Source organism: Panulirus ornatus, chromosome 12 (assembly GCF_036320965.1).
Source record: "Panulirus ornatus isolate Po-2019 chromosome 12, ASM3632096v1, whole genome shotgun sequence".
Classification (NCBI taxonomy): domain Eukaryota; kingdom Metazoa; phylum Arthropoda; class Malacostraca; order Decapoda; family Palinuridae; genus Panulirus; species Panulirus ornatus.
Window position 1 is genome coordinate 66905087 of NC_092235.1, and position 18516 is coordinate 66923602.

At 40.6% G+C, this 18516-nt stretch overlaps 1 protein-coding gene and 10 non-coding genes across 11 annotated transcripts in view; 4 read left to right on the forward strand and 7 right to left on the reverse strand.

Moving 5' to 3' along the window:
- The window catches only part of LOC139752267 (uncharacterized), a 91673-nt gene that overhangs the window by 32166 nt on the left and 40991 nt on the right, over positions 1-18516 (reverse strand). Inside the window, exons 13-14 of the mRNA XM_071668299.1 lie at positions 16443-16526; positions 14529-14673 (exon numbers count right to left, since the gene is read on the reverse strand). Coding sequence (XP_071524400.1) covers positions 14529-14673; positions 16443-16526 — 229 coding nt within the window. The remainder of the gene's footprint in view (positions 1-14528; positions 14674-16442; positions 16527-18516) is intronic.
- Positions 940-1012, forward strand: TRNAM-CAU (transfer RNA methionine (anticodon CAU)). Its single transcript has one exon. It is a non-coding gene; the product is annotated as a tRNA-Met (tRNA).
- On the forward strand, positions 4865-4937 carry TRNAM-CAU (transfer RNA methionine (anticodon CAU)). The gene has a single exon. It is a non-coding gene; the product is annotated as a tRNA-Met (tRNA).
- On the forward strand, positions 6925-6997 carry TRNAM-CAU (transfer RNA methionine (anticodon CAU)). The gene has a single exon. It is a non-coding gene; the product is annotated as a tRNA-Met (tRNA).
- Positions 7220-7309, reverse strand: TRNAY-GUA (transfer RNA tyrosine (anticodon GUA)). The gene is given in 2 exon segments: positions 7220-7255; positions 7273-7309. It is a non-coding gene; the product is annotated as a tRNA-Tyr (tRNA).
- TRNAE-UUC (transfer RNA glutamic acid (anticodon UUC)) lies at positions 8764-8835 on the reverse strand. Its single transcript has one exon. It is a non-coding gene; the product is annotated as a tRNA-Glu (tRNA).
- Positions 9901-9973, forward strand: TRNAM-CAU (transfer RNA methionine (anticodon CAU)). Its single transcript has one exon. It is a non-coding gene; the product is annotated as a tRNA-Met (tRNA).
- TRNAE-CUC (transfer RNA glutamic acid (anticodon CUC)) lies at positions 11967-12038 on the reverse strand. The gene has a single exon. It is a non-coding gene; the product is annotated as a tRNA-Glu (tRNA).
- Positions 12136-12207, reverse strand: TRNAE-CUC (transfer RNA glutamic acid (anticodon CUC)). The gene has a single exon. It is a non-coding gene; the product is annotated as a tRNA-Glu (tRNA).
- On the reverse strand, positions 12458-12529 carry TRNAE-UUC (transfer RNA glutamic acid (anticodon UUC)). Its single transcript has one exon. It is a non-coding gene; the product is annotated as a tRNA-Glu (tRNA).
- TRNAY-GUA (transfer RNA tyrosine (anticodon GUA)) lies at positions 12742-12831 on the reverse strand. The gene is given in 2 exon segments: positions 12742-12777; positions 12795-12831. It is a non-coding gene; the product is annotated as a tRNA-Tyr (tRNA).

The following is an 18516-nucleotide window of genomic DNA, read 5'->3' on the forward strand; positions in this document are numbered from 1 at the left end:
TTGAACTTTTTTACCATCATTCATTTTGAACATCTCAATGCCGTTCACATGTTTCATCATTTATGTATCTCATCCTCTCTTTTTGTACTAGAAAGTACTCACTTTTTTTAAACAAGTTTCTTGTTAAAATTCATGCTATCCTTTGGTTCTGTCCTTACATATTTTGAAGAGCTGTTTATTATTGACTTCATCAGACTTATTTTGAAACCTTTTGTTCTCTTCTGCTCCATAGTGGGTAAATTTAAGGCCTCTACGTTTTCCTGCAATTGTACCATCTCTCTACTATCCGGACCCTCTCCGTTCGTTACTTGCTTGAGCTTATTTAGGTGCTGTAACCAAACTTGAGAAGCATGTTTTAGTTTTGGCCTACTATGTGATGTGAACAGCTTGTTGAACACTTTCTTTTCCATAAATTTGAATGTCAAAATTTTCCAGCCGACAGCCTCTTTACTCATAATTGAGAGGTGAGGTTGTCTGGTGACAGGTTAGGGTTCTCTCAGAAATATTCCTGAAGCTTAGTTCATGCAACGTGATGTTCATATAGAAGCCTTCTTTTACTGTAAACCATTTTCATTAACATGCGTTCATTGGTGTTGAATTTCAGCAGCCTTGTATCTGACCAACTTTGTATAGCCTATTTAGGTCCCATTGCAAGTTAGTGCAATCCTTTACGATTTTTATATCATTCATGGCTTTGGCATCATCAGCAAACATATTCATGCAGGAGTACAAACCTTCTAGCAAGTGATTACCTATTCTTGTATCCTGAGAGGTAATATCCCAGTGTTATCTATATTTCGCTCTTTAGCTAGCTTGTTCCAGATGCCCATTACTTTGTTGTCAAGAAGTGTGCTTGTATGTGTGGCGCAGAAGGCAACGCAAATCTCATAATATCAAGGTTACGGCTTCGAAATTTACTCGGGATTCAAACTGATGTAAGCCTCGATGGCGCAGTAGGCAGCGCGTGAGTCTCATAATCTCAAGGTCGTGAGTTCGATCCTCACTCGGGGCAGTATCCTTTTCAAGGGACTGGTCCCCACAGTTGTATACTTAACATCCACAAATACGTACAAAAAAAGTAGTCCGTGATAGTAAGTATACACAAGAAGGTAAGCTCACAGGTAACCCACCTTCCCGACGTAAGTTAGTATATATGTATATTATAATGAACTATATAGCACGTGCAAAACATGCCTCGGTCCCGGCTGACTCGGCGAAAGGCATATATCATCATAAAAGTCATTCCTCGTGTGACTTCTCTCCACACTGACAGTAAGGGAAGCGGCATCCACCCGCAACTATCGAGTTCATACCTTAAAGGCTGGGGCACATGCACACGGCTCATGAGCGCATGGCCATATCTACACCTTTAGAATAGGGAGTAGGAAACAATGTTACGGGAGACGGACGGGGATGGTTGGCGAGTGGTAGTGCATGGTTACTTTATGAAATGTGGCTCATGATTCCACTCTGGCTAATCAAGAGGAGGAAGAGCCTACCTAGATAAGTGTGCAGTACTCTATCCTGGGGCGAATAAGATCTCTGTACATATGAAGGTGCAGCTAACACGAGAAATATTTACGGCATCCAGACAATACCCTAGGATTTAGGAGGGTTTGGTTATGTTATGCAGAGGTGTGTAGGATAGAGTGGAGAATGCGGTTACGCTCAATGTTTATGTTACTGCTGGAGTGCATAGTGGTGCTTTGAAACTGAAGAGGAAAGTGGAAAATATACAGAAAGAGATGTAGGAAGAAGTGCGTTTTGGCCTTATAAATTCAACCACGTTTTGCTTCCCCATTCCCAGATCTTGTACTGGCCCAAAGTAAGGGAAGGGTTCAGGACGGGAAAGAGAACGAGTGTTTGAGTGTAAAGGAGATTAAAAATCAGTTGAAGCATATCGAGTGGAATCATTATCATTGAGTGAATAGTGATAGATACTTAGGACATCATATATATATATATATATATATATATATATATATATATATATATATATATATATATATATATATATATATATATATATATATATATATATATATATATATATATATATATATATATATATATATATATATATATATGAATGTAGGTTTGCGGCAGGGGTGTGTGATGTCTCCATGGTTGTTTAATTTGTTTATGGATGGGGTTGTTAGGGAGGTGAATGCAAGAGTTTTGGAAAGAGGGGCAAGTATGAAGTCTGTTGGGGATGAGAGAGCTTGGGAAGTGAGTCAGTTGTTGTTCGCTGATGATACAGCGCTGGTGGCTGATTCATGTGAGAAACTGCAGAAGCTGGTGACTGAGTTTGGTAAAATGTGTGAAAGAAGAAAGTTAAGAGTAAATGTGAATAAGAGCAAGGTTATTAGGTACAGTAGGGTTGAGGGTCAAGTCAATTGGGATGTGAGTTTGAATGGAGAAAAACTGGAGGAAGTAAAGTGTTTTAGATATCTGGGAGTGGATCTGGCAGCGGATGGAACCATGGAAGCGGAAGTGGATCATAGGGTGGGGGAGGGGGCGAAAATTCTGGGAGCCTTGAAGAATGTGTGGAAGTCGAGAACATTATCTCGGAAAGCAAAAATGGGTATGTTTGAAGGAATAGTGGTTCCAACAATTTTGTATGGTTGCGAGGCGTGGGCTATGGATAGAGTTGTGCGCAGGAGGATGGATGTGCTGGAAATGAGATGTTTGAGGACAATGTGTGGTGTGAGGTGGTTTGATCGAGTAAGTAACGTAAGGGTAAGAGAGATGTGTGGAAATAAAAAGAGCGTTGTTGAGAGAGCAGAAGAGGGTGTTTTGAAATGGTTTGGGCACATGGAGAGAATGAGTGAGGAAAGATTGACCAAGAGGATATATGTGTCGGAGGTGGAGGGAACGAGGAGAAGAGTGAGACCAAATTGGAGGTGGAAAGATGGAGTGTAAAAGATTTTGTGTGATCGGGGCCTGAACATGCAGGAGGGTGAAAGGAGGGCAAGGAATAGAGTGAATTGGATCGATGTGGTATACCGGGGTTGACGTGCTGTCAGTGGATTGAATCAAGGCATGTGAAGCGTCTGGGGTAAACCATGGAAAGCTGTGTAGGTATGTATATTTGCGTGTGTGGACGTATGTATATACATGTGTATGGGGGTGGGTTGGGCCATTTCTTTCGTCTGTTTCCTTGCGCTACCTCGCAAACGCGGGAGACAGCGGCAAAAAAAAAAAAAAAAAATATATATATATATATATATATATATATATATATATATATATGCTCTGTGGAAGGTATTAAGAATATATGGTGTGGGAGGCAAGTTGTTAGAAGCAGTGAAAAGTTTTTATCGAGGATGTAAGGCATGTGTACGTGTAGGAAGAGAGGAAAGTGATTGGTTCTCAGTGAATGTAGGTTTGCGGCAGGGGTGTGTGATGTCTCCATGGTTGTTTAATTTGTTTATGGATGGGGTTGTAAGGGAGGTAAATGCAAGAGTCCTGGAAAGAGGGGCAAGTATGAAGTCTGTTGGGGATGAGAGAGCTTGGGAAGTGAGTCAGTTGTTGTTCGCTGATGATACAGCGCTGGTGGCTGATTCATGTGAGAAACTGCAGAAGCTGGTGACTGAGTTTGGTAAAGTGTGTGGAAGAAGAAAGTTGAGAGTAAATGTGAATAAGAGCAAGGTTATTAGGTACAGTAGGGGTGAGGGTCAAGTCAATTGGGAGGTGAGTTTGAATGGAGAAAAACTGGAGGAAGTGAAGTGTTTTAGATATCTGGGAGTGGATCTGTCAGCGGATGGAACCATGGAAGCGGAAGTGGATCATAGGGTGGGGGAGGGGGCGAAAATTTTGGGAGCCTTGAAGAATGTGTGGAAGTCGAGAACATTATCTCGGAAAGCAAAAATTGGTATGTTTGAGGAATAGTGGTTCCAACAATGTTGTATGGTTGCGAGGCGTGGGCTATGGATAGAGATGTGCGCAGGAGGATGGATGTGCTGGAAATGAGATGTTTGAGGACAATGTGTGGTGTGAGGTGGTTTGATCGAGTAAGTAACGTAAGGGTAAGAGAGATGTGTGGAAATAAAAAGAGCGTTGTTGAGAGAGCAGAAGAGGGTGTTTTGAAATGGTTTGGGCACATGGAGAGAATGAGTGAGGAGAGATTGACCAAGAGGATATATGTGTCGGAGGTGGAGGGAACGAGGAGAAGAGTGAGACCAAATTGGAGGTGGAAAGATGGAGTGAAAAAGATTTTGTGTGATCGGGGCCTGAACATGCAGGAGGGTGAAAGGAGGGCAAGGAATAGAGTGAATTGGAGTCGATGTGGTATACCGGGGTTGACGTGCTGTCAGTGGATTGAATCAAGGCATGTGAAGCGTCTGGGGTAAACCATGGAAAGCTGTGTAGGTATGTATATTTGCGTGTGTGGACGTGTGTATGTACATGTGTATGGGGGGTGGGTTGGGCCATTTCTTTCGTCTGTTTCCTTGCGCTACCTCGCAGACGCGGGAGACAGCGACAAAGTATAAAAAAAAAAAAAAAAAATATATATATATATATATATATATATATATATATATATATATATATATATATATATATATATATATATATATATATATTGGAAAGGATCACAATTTTGCGTGTGATCAAGATATTCCTATGAGTCCACGGGGAAAATGAAACACGATAAGTTCCCAAGTGCACTTTCGTGTAATAATCACATCATCCGGGGAGACAAGAGAGAAATGTAAGTCAGTTGATATATGACAAAACCATACTCTTGGAGACTTGAACTGTTATTGTTCAAATGTACTTGAGCCCATCGTGGACCTTTCTTACTGGTACTATGATTTCAAGGTCGTGGCTTCGAAACTCAATTGGGTCAAAACGCTGCTAAGCCTCGATGGCGCAGTAGGCAGCGCGTGAGTCTCATAATCTCAAGGTCGTGAGTTCGATCCTCACTTGGGGCAGTGTTCTTTTAAAGCGTGTGGACCAATTGACCAGAGATAATGGTGATCAGCGAGTCAACTGGAAATATAATAGTCAAGTTTCCAAGATGTATTTTCTTTATCTTCACACATTCGCGAAATTTTCTTTTTTTTGTTCGTCATATATATATATATATATATATATATATATATATATATATATATATATATACCATATTTGTCCGCCGTTTCCTGCGTTAGGAAAGTAGCGCCAGGAACAGACGAAAACATGGCCTTATTCACTCTCAATCTGTCATGTGCAGTGTACCGAAACCACAGGCCCATATCAACAACCACGGTCCACAGACCTATCCATGGTTTTCCCTGAACCGCTACATATGCCACGGTTGTCTGTTTACTTGCCCCATGTATATCACACAGCTTCAGTTCATTCTATCCCTCGTACATTTGTTGTGATTTAAATAAGTTTGTTAAGTAGTGGCACCTGATGAGGTGGATTGACTCCACGAAACATGTGCCACATGTATAGAACAATTACGTTAAATAAGATTTAACTCCTACTGAATCGCGATTTCTCCTTCATATATATATATATATATATATATATATATATATATATATATATATATATATATATATATATATATATATAATGTTTATTATATATATATATATATATATATATATATATATATATATATATATATATATATATATATATATATATGAAGGAGAAATCGCGATTCAGTAGGAGTTAAATCTTATTTAACGTAATTGTTCTATACATGTGGCACATGTTTCGTGGAGTCAATCCACCTCATCAGGTGCCACTACTTAACAAACTTATTTAAATCACAACAAATGTACGAGGGATAGAATGAACTGAAGCTGTGTGATATCCCTGGGGATAGGGGAGAAAGAATACTTCCCACGTATTCCCTGCGTGTCGTAGAAGGCGACTAAAAGGGGAGGGAGCGGGTGGCTGGAAATCCTCCCCTCTCGTTTTTTTTTGATTTTCCAAAAGAAGGAACAGAGAAGGGGGCCAGGTGAGGATTTTCCCTCTAAGGCCCAGTCCTCTGTTCTTAACGCTACCTCGCAAACGCGGGAAATGGCGAATAGTATGAAAAAAAAAAAAATATATATATATAATGTTTATATAGTCACATTGGTCAATAAAGATAGAACCCACACTGGAGAACTAAACGAATAATTCTGGGAGCTCTATCTCTCGGCCCATAATCTAGAACCTTCATCAGGAAAGTGACAAAAAATTAGATACATGAAAGGTTTGGCAAGAAAAATGTAAACAGGTTGGCAAAATTAGGATGGGTCACATGACCTGACATGAATTTTGGCGGGGTTGGCACTTCATATAATCTTCGTACTGGTTATTAGCATTATGGCATATGGTATCCACTGACCAAGTGAAAGATTCATATTTTCTCTATAAGCAATGTGTAGATTCTCTATTTTCCTTTTTATAACTAAAGTTTGATTATAAACCACTGAGGCATTATTCAGATGACAATGATACTGACTGGAAACAATTCTCCAAGAGATGCAGCACCAGAGTCCATAACAAAAAGCTTTTTAGAAGGGATGTTGAGAATGACTGGTTTAGCGTTTGGCTAGTGTATGGTTAAAATGAAGTCTAATCAGGGAGTGAATGCTAGTAGTTCATAAAGGTTTTTATTTAAAGGTTGCTTGGTGTTATGGAATAGTTTAGGGACTTGACGAGTGTAGAACTCTCTCCCATTACTGCACACAGGTAATTACAATCGCAGCAGCATTACTGTCGTGAACACAAAAGCTGTTGTTCATACTGAGGCCAATTTTATATGTAAAGTGTCCCTGAAAATTCTTTGGGTTTCATTGTATGCTTAAAGGTTTTGAAAGTCACCAATTACAGTTTAACGAGATGATCAAGTACAAAATGAGATTTTTCGAAAATACATGTCACGTGTCGTCTAACCCTCGTTGACGCAGTAGCCGCTCAGTTGCTTTCGAAGCCTCGATGGCGCAGTAGGCAGCGCGTGAGTCTCATAATCTCAAGGTCGTGAGTTCGATCCTCACTCGGGGCAGGTAATTTTTATTTTTTTAACCTTTGTGAACACAGACTTACTCAGGAGCTAGTTCTACCGGAATGCCCCTTTTTTGTGAGCTGATAATTATTTTTTTTTTTCATTTTGATGTGTCGTAGGGCACAACTGTCACATGGTACCTTTTATCATCATTGTGAAATGCTACGAAGAAGAATGGAATCCAATTTTTTTCAAAACCCAGGAAAATAAGCAAAAAGATTATCCTTCGAACCGGATTCGAACCAGTGACCTATGGATGTCTGCTATTTGTACCACTACAGTCCACCGCTCTACCAACTGAGCTATCGAAGGATGTGTATTCTGTTTATTTCGCGTAGAAAATATCCAGAACTTGCAAGTGTTGGCCAGCTGCCTCGTAGTTTTTATCAACCATATCGTTGACGATCAGCCTATCGATAAGTATGGAGGTGGAAGCAAGCTCCAGAAATAGATACGTCACCCGTAATTACCGGCCGATTTCATAGACGTCTCATCCTTATTGTACTGTTGAGCTTTTCATACGCTACTGTTACATCATGAATATAAATATATTCGTTAATTGGTGTTGCTAATAATTCACCAGTGAACGCAAGTAACGGAGAATATCACAGGGAGTTGTAATGACATTTTCAGCCTTGCCAAAACTGACGAAATGTAATATCCATATATTTAGGGAGTATTAAATTTTTACGTATTGATAGCAAAATAGATTTGTAACGTTAAGTAGCTCACGTTTCGTTCCTTTAGTTTATCAAATCATTGAACCTAGAATTTTAAGATGAATGAATTGTCAGAAGAATGTCTTTGGTGGTATCGACTCGGGTGTAGAGCTTTGCTCAAACTATAACTTTTGGTGCCTCTTCCATCTATCTATTCATCGAGAACATACAGTGCTGCCCGGACATATTATAACCCATAAGAGAACTGATTAATTAAAAAATCTGAGATCAAGCCATACCTGGTTAATAAAGCAGCAACACTTGAAAATAATGTAATTCAAAATAATTTGAGAAACTCAGAATATATGTTTTAAATATACATAGTTAAGTATATAAAACTTGCTTTCTTTGCATACTGATAATGAGTTTATGCTATATTTTCACAGAGGCAATAAGTTTTATTTTCAGAGATTATTGAGTCGGGTACTTTGCTTAGCTACCAAGTTCTGTCCATCTATCTTGTACGTGCCTGAAGCCCTCACTGGAGCGTATTATGACCTTTTAGGTATACATATAGAATGTATTTACTTTAATTCATCGTTCTTATGGAAGTTCAGTACATGTTTAGTCACTGTAAAGCTTGTGAATCGAATTTAACAAAAACACGGCTGAATTGGTTTCGTCTCAGCACTTTTGTTTTTAATACTGCCATGAAAAATTTACATATATTTAAATACGTAATTACAGTAACGTTTTCCAGGATACATACAGTGTTCACTGACCAGTCCACTCATGCCAGCCGGGAAGCGAATTTGGGCTTCTTGCGAAAGCTTTTTATCTTATACGATTTAACAACATGGGACGTAAAGGTATGAGAAGCAGCGACGACATACTTTAAGGGATCACAGGGGTGAGAGAAATACATAATCCTGTCCATTTTCTTAGGAATTTGAGGAACTATGTACATGTTAAGAGTATGGTTTTGTTCTTAATTTTTTTTTTTTTTTATCACATAACAGGTCTTCAAAGATGAGCGAGAGAACGGTCGTAAGTCATTATGTCCTGGGAGAAGTCAATTTCCGGTACAGAAGCGTCTCGTAAAAACCTTTCCCATGCCGGGAATCGAACCCGGGCCTCCTGGGTGAAAGCCAGGTATCCTAGCCACTAGACCACATGGGAATGCATGTGAAGCATTTATACTAGGTATATGAAGTCTTTATAGAAATGTGAAATCAATAAAGCTATGCTTCTGTAAAATTCCTAATGGCGTGATAGTAAGTATTCTATACATGTATTGAGAAACCAGCATCCATTCCCATGTTAAGTCGTGCCAAACTTGAAATGCCTGACTTGAACTCAAGTAGTTCTCTTGTTACGTTGAACACTGACGCTTTTCGCAGACCTAGCCCTCGACTCGTCATACTGTATGTAGCGCGTGATATGCAGTAAGCAGTGAGAAAGGTCCTAAAATCTATAATGGAAGGAGTAGATGTCATATTTAGTAATGATAAATGATACAGTTGTGACAGCTGCAATATGTGGTTGTTAATGGATTCGTGTTTGTAACTATACATTCTCCTGAGGTGGAGGAATCAGCCTTCTCATTGACCAGGGATTTTTGCAGTTTGGTCTAACGATAGGTTAATTAGATGTTAAAGAGATTAAGTGGTTAAGTGTAGATTAAGTTTTGTCCGGAAAGTTTGGGTGGTTTTCGTTGCGTGGATGTGTGGCAGTAGAAATGTCTAAATATCATGAGAGTTTGACCTCCTGCTTTCACGATATTTTAAGAATCTGTTAATGGATAACTGAGCGCTATGCCCCCAGCTCCCCGCGAACGTTGAGACCCTCGACATGTGTGTATGGGTTTAACGTGCTTTGAAAGTCTTACTCACGACTTGACGTAAACAGTAACCAGATGTTCCTTTTTTAACATAATTTGGTCTAGACTCTAGAGGAAACTTATGGTGGAGTAATATCTTATCAATAGACTTAAAGGCTAACGTATCTCTGTCAGTTATTTATGAATATGTTATTCTTTTGCGATAAGTATCTAAAAATTTCGTAACTTTAGATGTCATATCTCTACTGAAAGTTTCCCAAAAACGTTAATATTGTTCAGTGACATCAGTATATAACTTTCACAAACATATTTGAAGCACACATCCCACAGGAAAATATTTCAAGCACACATCCCACAGGAAAATAAACAAACAAAACACAATATATGCTTTCATGCTGATTGTAGCCTCGATGGCGCAGTAGGCAGCGCGTGAGTCTCATAATCTCAAGGTCGTGAGTTCGATCCTCACTCGGGGCAGATCTTTTTCTACTAATGAGTTACAGCCACAAAATTATCTTCAAGTTGCAGTATATAACGTAATTTTCGTCGATTACCTCTGGCAATGATAAATTGATTTTTTATGCTTCAGTTGATAGGAAGTTGACTCAATGTAGACAAAATTAGCGAAGCCTGATTTGTTAATTTCATCGTTATCATTAATATCTTTTGAAAAATTGAAGGGGGATGTTAAGGATGCGTCCTTGAATTATGTAGACAAGTTAATGTCAGTACGACAACTCGTGCAAGTTTTACATATTCTCCCTTGATCATTAAATGCTGCCACCCAGTAAATTTTGCAACTTCTATTCATATAAACTTCTTGGAAATTGGTTAAACGATAATTAAGTTATTACTGGGCAGAAGAGAAACAAAGGGAAGTGCACTGTTAATAATCAACAACAGAACTGATTAACACATCTGTTACAGCCAGTATTTTGGAACAAGATTCTGTAGAATGGACGCTTATTTTGACAGTTTATGGAACAGAATCTCGGACAACAAGCAGTCTTGCAAGCAATGTATGGAGTAGGATCCATGAGAACAAGCTTCAGTCACATTAGCAGTTTATGGAATAGGATATTTGAGAACAGTCATTTAGTGTTTGGATCAGCCAACATTACCTTACATCTAGAACGCATAGACATAGTAAGATAATGTAGATATACAGTCATTGGATCAAGTAATATTACCTTGAATTTAGAACGCACAGACAGATTACTATAATGAAAATTGAGTGAATCCTGGTTGTCACTAACTACACCTCAGTCCATAAGACAGACAAATTACTGTATCGTTCATGTTAGCTGGTTGTTTGATCTCTGTGTTTATCGACTGTCATGGTCATTCAGGCCTTTGGCGTCAAGTTATAACCATCACCTTACAAATAGGGAACACTTTCTTCGGTTGCCTTCAGATGATTCGAAGACCATACAGGTTCTTGCTACATACATGGCCCCCGACTTGGTTGGATGTTTAAGTTCTAGATCGGAGTGCCAAGGTCATTTAGGTTGTTAGTATCACATCATCATTACCAACTACCAACTGAAGGATCTTGAATATGTGTTTCTGACGTTTGAATATAAAAGTTTTCACTGCATACGTGGTACTTCAGCTCTAAGCAAAACTGTGTTTAAACTCTCAAAAGGATAAGAAATGACGATTGGTCTTCTTACATTAATTCCATTTTGTCATATTTTTGATTTCATGAGCCAAGGATGACTATATTAGGAATTTTATTGTAAAATATCATAGTATATACTGGAGGAATTACATTGTAAATTATCGTAGTGTAAGCTAATGCAAGCTTCGTTTTCTTTTGTTCCTAAGCATCATGTCCTGTAAGGAAGAGTGGAGGCGCAACCGAAGCTCTTGTGAATGAGTGAGTTTATTCTGGCAAAATACTGAGAGTGAACATATTTACATATTTTACCGATGATGGCACTTAATTATTTCAGTATTTTTAAGTATCAGTGAAAAAAGGAAAGGTGCCATATCCAGTTAATTCCAAACAAAAGACCACAAGACAGTCATGAATCCTGCGTACGAGGTACCATATAGGAGACCCATGTCCATATGAAGTTATTTGCTCATATCCTCACTCACCTGGGAAATTCTGATGCCCAGAAAGTCTTGAACATATGAAATGGCCAAAGAAATATGTATAACTGGATGTTAGACTAATGCGGATATATACATCACACCCAACCCTCTCCACCCTTCAGATAAACATGAAACGTGAGCATTATTGATATTTCATCTACGAATATATGATGTCTTCAGCATCCACCTCTGGACGACTCAAGCATATGTGTTCCCGTTACAAGAATGAGACCCGAGCCTTGCAAGTGAAGGCTGTGTATCCTTGACACTAGAACACGCAAGGTAATTGGTACCACCTTCTGCTGTCCGTGTGACTTGTACTGGCTTTATGATATACCCCAGCATCTGATCGTGAGGATGTATAAATATCTTCCCGTGCCGGGAATCGAACCCGGGCCTCGCGGGTGAGAGCCGCGTATCCTAGCCACTAGACCACACGGGATATGGTTATGACTAGATAACCGTGGTATCTATTTTCTCTCATACCGCCAATACGTGTTAAAGAGCATGTCGAATTGTGTCGGACACACGAAAATGTCTTCCCGTGCCGGGAATCGAACCCGGGCCTCGCGGGTGAGAGCCGCGTATCCTAGCCACTAGACCACACGGGACTGTATTGGACATAGGATATGACTTCAAGCTGTGGCCGAATATATCAAACATCATAAATTTGCTATTAATTTGAAGTTCCCATGTAAACTACATAGCAAAAATTTTTGGTAATTCTGATGTAGTTTAAGAATGAACAAACTATTACATTTCTGGGACTAATAAAACATTGTAAAATGTAAGAATATATTATGATATTCCAGAAGTCAGTGACATCAGTTGATGGCTTCATTATGTGTATTTTAAAAAGAATTCCCATGCCGGGAATCGAACCCGGGCCTCCTGGGTGAAAGCCAGGTATCCTAGCCACTAGACCACATGGGATATGGAATGTATGGTTCCATATGGTTTCATATTACAGGTGGTGGTTTCATACTGAAATGCGTTGGGTTCTAAGATGAAGCACTGTCCCTGAGTTAATTTATGCGAACCATGTGAATGGTAACATGGTCAGGGATAGAATCTTGGTTGCTTTAAGTGACTGCTGAAAGCTAAGGAGGCAAGAAAGGGAAAAAAAGAAAAAAATGAAAAGGTTATCCTTCGAACCGGATTCGAACCAGTGACCTATGGATGTCTGTTACAATGCCGCCTACAGTCCACCGCTCTACCAACTGAGCTATCGAAGGCCTGGAGATCAAAATACTTTTGTAATTTTTGTCGGAACTGTACTGATGGTACTCCGTACCTTGGAACATACCGCATGTGGGCAGCTTTGATACACTTTAGGCATGGTATCTTGCGGTTGCGAATAATGGAACTTCAAAACATATCCGTGTTGAAGGAGTATCATCGGGCAGCGAGTCATTTACTACAGCAAAAAGTAAGTTCACGTGTGTGTGTGTTTTTGTGTGTGTGTTGTGTGTTGTGTGTGTGTGTGTGTGTGTGTGTGTGTGTGTGTGTGTTGTGGGAGGAGCAGGGTTACTAAAGCATACTTTTCCGTCCACTGAAAGCTACAACACGTTTCCTTCATATGTCGATTATTTTTTCAAATGTCTTCACAGAACCTTTTACCTGGAAGAGCTACAGTAGACGTGTGAATAATAACTTGCTATTCGTTTTGTCGTTGTTTTCTCTTTATGGCTATTATCAGGATAAATGAGGGTGCACCTTTATTCTCCCCCTGAGACCCAAAACATGGTATTGATAACCATAATTTCATTGCAACATGGCCAACGAATTTGGCTGCTTCGCCTCTGTATTTGCTTCATATGATTTCGCTTCTTAGTCTCCTTCAGAACTGACGTATATCATAAAGACCAGTGGGATGGATGCCGCTCACTCTTGTTGCTAGACTCCCCCCAGGCCTCAGTCTAGCCTCAGGCCTCTGCTCAGGCATTACCCGCTACCGATTTACCCGGCTGTCCATTAACCGTAAAGTCATGAGGGTATTACTGCTGGTCCCTCTCTCTATATCCCCCGTTTTCCGTCACTCATTATGTTGCAGATTGAATTACTCCTTCGAATGAGCTGAAGTATCAGTGTTTATCCATTCCCAACACAATAATCATTTGTTTTGACAAAATTTCTCGACAAGCCTCATGCTTTGGCAACACACGGTATATCAAGATACATCCTTATACTTCTAAACAAATCAACCTGTTCCATCATCTTCAGTGTCTCGCTTCGGGAAAGGAAGGATGATATTTGTCCGACCAACGTAACTATCACGAATTTCCCATAAAGTAAAAGAAGTCCAATATTGCATGGTTAGGATCCAATTCCCTGTTGGACCTTCGTTATGTAAAGCACGAACTTAGTGAGTATAAAGACAAATTTAATACGAGTGTGGTACAAATGTTTTGAAGACATTCGTCGTGATCCACTACAGATGAATCTATTATCCCCGGCCGGCATCTTACAATGGCAGGTACCACCTGTGCTGATGATTATTCCAGACCCGCTCCAAACTTAAAGCGACGCCGCATCTGTAATCTGTGTGCGCCATATGCAACAATTTGTGATTGTGACTGACCCGGAACATCTCCCTTGAACTCTGACCCGTGCCGACGGTGAAGTAATGTGTTTTTTCCCAAACCCTCTGCCGGGTTCTTACTGCGTTCACTAACTGACTATCAAAGTCCCATCAGCATGGGTTAACACCTTCAAGATGACGGTACATGACCCCTATTCCCGACAGGACGATCCTGAAAAATGGCAGAACGATCCTAAAATATGATGGCCTCATCTTTGACCTAACACTCACGGGTCCAGGTGAGAGATGAGGCCATCCATATCCAAGTGTAGCATTACCATGTTGGGTTAGGCAAAGTACACCTAAAACTAGCCATGAAAATGCCCTGTGTGAGAAGATGGTACTACTGACCTTGTAGCTTGGCCTCCAGCTGGGGATGTTGTAGGCCTTGCGGGAGTCCGTAGTGGCGCGGGTTGTGCTGCACCCTCACGTACAGGAAGGTGGAGCGGAGCCACTCCACGGCCACGCCTAGGTCCGTGACAGTACCAAGCACGATCTGCGACGCACCACGGACAAGGTGTTAGTCAACCGATCATCCCATAAAGTACATACACATCTTATCTGTTTACTGCGTGAATTACAAATGCGTCCATAAAAGCGTGGAATGATTTGACTAGTACATATTACTGAAGAATAAATGATCTAAAAGTACTACACTGGTGGATCTGATGAACTTTCCGTTATGCTGGTCTTGTCCTGATTACCATTAGGATGATTTGCTATGACTAGTCAATAAAAAGAACATGTATTCAAATACAGAGCACCTTTACATGCAAGGGTGGTGTGAATATCGTGCAAGTTGTTCAAAACAAGAGTTTTTTACCGAAACTTCAGCTGGAAAGGTCATAGCTTACAAATCTGGAACATCATGAGTTGTGTTCTGCAGAAGAGAGAATGATGGGAAGAGTGTGTATACCTGAACTGTGAGGAAGTGTTCTACTGATCCGCTCCTGAAGTCTGTACAGAAAATTAAGCATCAGGCAGGTGTAGAGGTGGAGCCCCGAGACTGAAAGTTATGCAGAAGGGAACAGAGAACACTTGTAAGAGCTACATCTTGAATGGCTGTTAAGATGACCCAGGAATCACCCAATGGTCTTTACTCAAGTCTTAATCTCGTGATTCGATAGCTTCAGGGGATGACGACACTTAAACACGACGACAGCTCATGACAAGAGTTGTTTGTTGGTGTTCAGGACTACTCAGAGTGGCAAAGACACTTCGCTTAACGACGAAGTTTCACATTAATCGTTCTTGAAATTCAGCGTCAGCAAAGTAAGGTGAAAATGAGCTTGTGATCGACTTTTCTTGATTCCAAAAAGATAGCTTTATGCGGTTAGGGAAGAGGAAACCAAACTCTGCGCGCAAAACCACATTTTAGGTGGTGTTAGTGAATGGAAGTAAAACTGTTGTTCCGCTAACAGTAAACATTTCTTCTGACTGCGGCACGATGACAAGGCTGTAGGTCAGCAGTTGTGACTGACGACACAATACAGTTCAAGCACAGACAATGGCATCAAAGTACATAATATCTCTTCCAGTCATTCCTCGCTGAATTGTTCCCAAATTGTGAAGTGCAAATTGTCCGGGAGAGACGCGTTGTGAAGGAATGGGAAACAGCCGTGTGGGATGCGACAGTCATCAGCAAGAGCGAGCGCTATTCTCACGCTGCAGTGCCAGGGGCGACTATGGTCGTGACTCAACCCTTCCTCATAACACCCAATGAAGGAAGTAGAATCATCATTTTATACTATGATTAAGGGACACGAGCACAGGTGTTGACTGAATTTAAGCCGAGACTGTACTGCTCTTTAAGTACAGTGGTGTGACGTTTGACATTAGACACTAGAGAAGGTCAAAACACCAGAACATTATACCCAAGGGTCGAACTGTCGTGCTCAAGGGTCGTACTGTCGTCATGAAAGGGGCTTTGCCACAATATCACGATCGTTAATCATACTTGGATGAGCCCTCAGTCAGTGAGGTGTAGTGAGGCTCTGACGCGAGATTAGTCGGTACTTCAGTGTATTACGAGAACTTCTTCCGAGCCGTCGTGCTATGAATGCGATGGTGCCGACTTCTTTGTATAAGCTCCATGCGAACACGAATGCCCCCTTAAAGTGATCGTGGTGGTGGAGTTTTCTAATTGATACTAAACTATTTGCGCAAGGAAGCATTCTGCCACCTGTGGGTACAAACCTGGTTGATATTACACAATAGTCAGCAACCCATATAAATTTTCTTCTTAGCCGAAAGGGGAATACGAACCTCAGCGTTGAGATGCTCCACCAGGTGAAGATGTAGGTGAGACTCCAGCAGGTTGCGGCCGCTTACCAGGTTCTCATACTTCACCTGTTGACACACATATACACAATGAAACACCTGATCAGGTTATCCGTGAAAGCATTTTTCACATCCTTCACAACACACTGACTATCAGTAGGTACAGAGATGATGATGGTAAATTATAGGTGAGTCATGTGCAATTTTTATTACAATAAATTGTATTTTTTTGTTGTTTTTTCTACGAGAAGGTGTCCAAGTCTTTGTGAGGACAAAGACTTAATATCTGGATGGTTATATCTCAGGCCCGATAGACAATACCATACCATACCACTGTTTCTGGGTCCCAGTTAACGAAAGGTCTCGAAAAATGAAAACGAGGTCACTATTCTAAATTCTAGAGTGAGATAATGAGTCTTTTAAGTGTTGCCTACAACGCTCAATAACTGTCACATTTAGCGAATTTAGAGGAGTTAGTAAGTAAAACAAAATAATCAGCTCTGAAAACATGAAGAACAAACTATTCTGTGAAGACGAGATTAAGAACTGCGAGAGAACACGAAGTTCTGATGAACAAATGAGGAAGTCTGGATGGTTTACGACTCGTAAGTACTGACGTCATAAGGGAGACTGGATAATAACTCAGGGTTACTGACATCACATCACTGAAGGCTGGTTGATACATCGTGTCATGATTCTTGCTTTATTGACAAAAAGTTTGTGATGTCAATGACAGACTCAGCAGTGATGAAAATGTGGTGACTTTACGGAGGCTGACATAACAATAGAATTTAATGAAAAGAAATTAAGAAAATCACAGGTACATGACGTCCCCTTGGATTAAGGCATGTGGATACACAACTTCTCTCTTGCCACATACACTTGTGCCTCATATGAGGAAACACGAAGGACAATTCGGTGCCTCATATGAGGAAACACGGACATCTCTGTGCCTCATGAGGAAATACGAAGGACAAGTCTGTGCCTCATTTGAGGAAACACGAATGACAACTCTGTGCCTCATATGATGAAGCACGAAGGACAAGTCTGTGCCTCATTTGAGGAAACACGAATGACAACTCTGTGCCCCATATGAGGTTTGGTTGTTCCCAGTCATTTAAATGCCTAGGTGATGTACGACATCCTGTCATTCACAGATTCATATTTAATTTAAAGGCAAACGAAGTGGTCAGGTTCGTGTTAGGCTGGTACATTAGGTCTCACCCCCATTTTTACCTTAAGCTACAGTAGCAAACTTCACAGGTTCGGATATGCTTACAAATGGCCAATACAACTGAGAATAGTGACACAAAAGAGTGAAGCAGGAGTGATCTTACAGGTCAACATATCCCGTCAAAATACTCAACAGTTTGATAAGTGGGACATGATGGTCTGGCCCTCAGCATTGCCTTTATGGATAAGGTCGAAGGCCAAGCAGTCACATCCAGGGGTCATAATGTCCTGCTCAAGGCGTTAAATCTTTGATGCATTGGCTCGTGTTCAAGCTTTCTTGCTCAAGGCGTTAAACTCTTTGACACAAATGGGTTCCTGTTCATTCTTTAGGTGGCAGTAGTGTAAACTGTTGGGCTGTTGAAGTTCAGCATGCCAGCTGAACTCGAGGAACCTTCCTGTGCCTTGCTGGAAATATAGCGGTATCTTGTTATCAGTAATGGCGTAAACAGAATGAAGTGACAATGGACTCTCTGCTTGAGCCGCTAAGTCTATTACTTATTATTCTTCATCCAAGAACGCTTAAAAAGATCCTTATCAAAATGTACAACTGAAGACCCGGCAACAGCGAAAAACTATTTTTTTTCCAGCCTCCTGGGCCCGGATACATCACCAAGAGTGTAAACACGCTGTCAGATAAACATCACCACCTTGAAAAGTTCCGCTGTAAAGACTAAATAAAAAGTGAAACTGCTGAACTCTCGCTAACCCTCAAGAATTACATCTCTGTGATTGTCACGTCAGCTTCACAGAAAGTCTGGGAGAGACAATGCTTCAGTGTTGACGGAATGATGTTACCACCAACCTCGACAGATGTCGCGCTCCCACG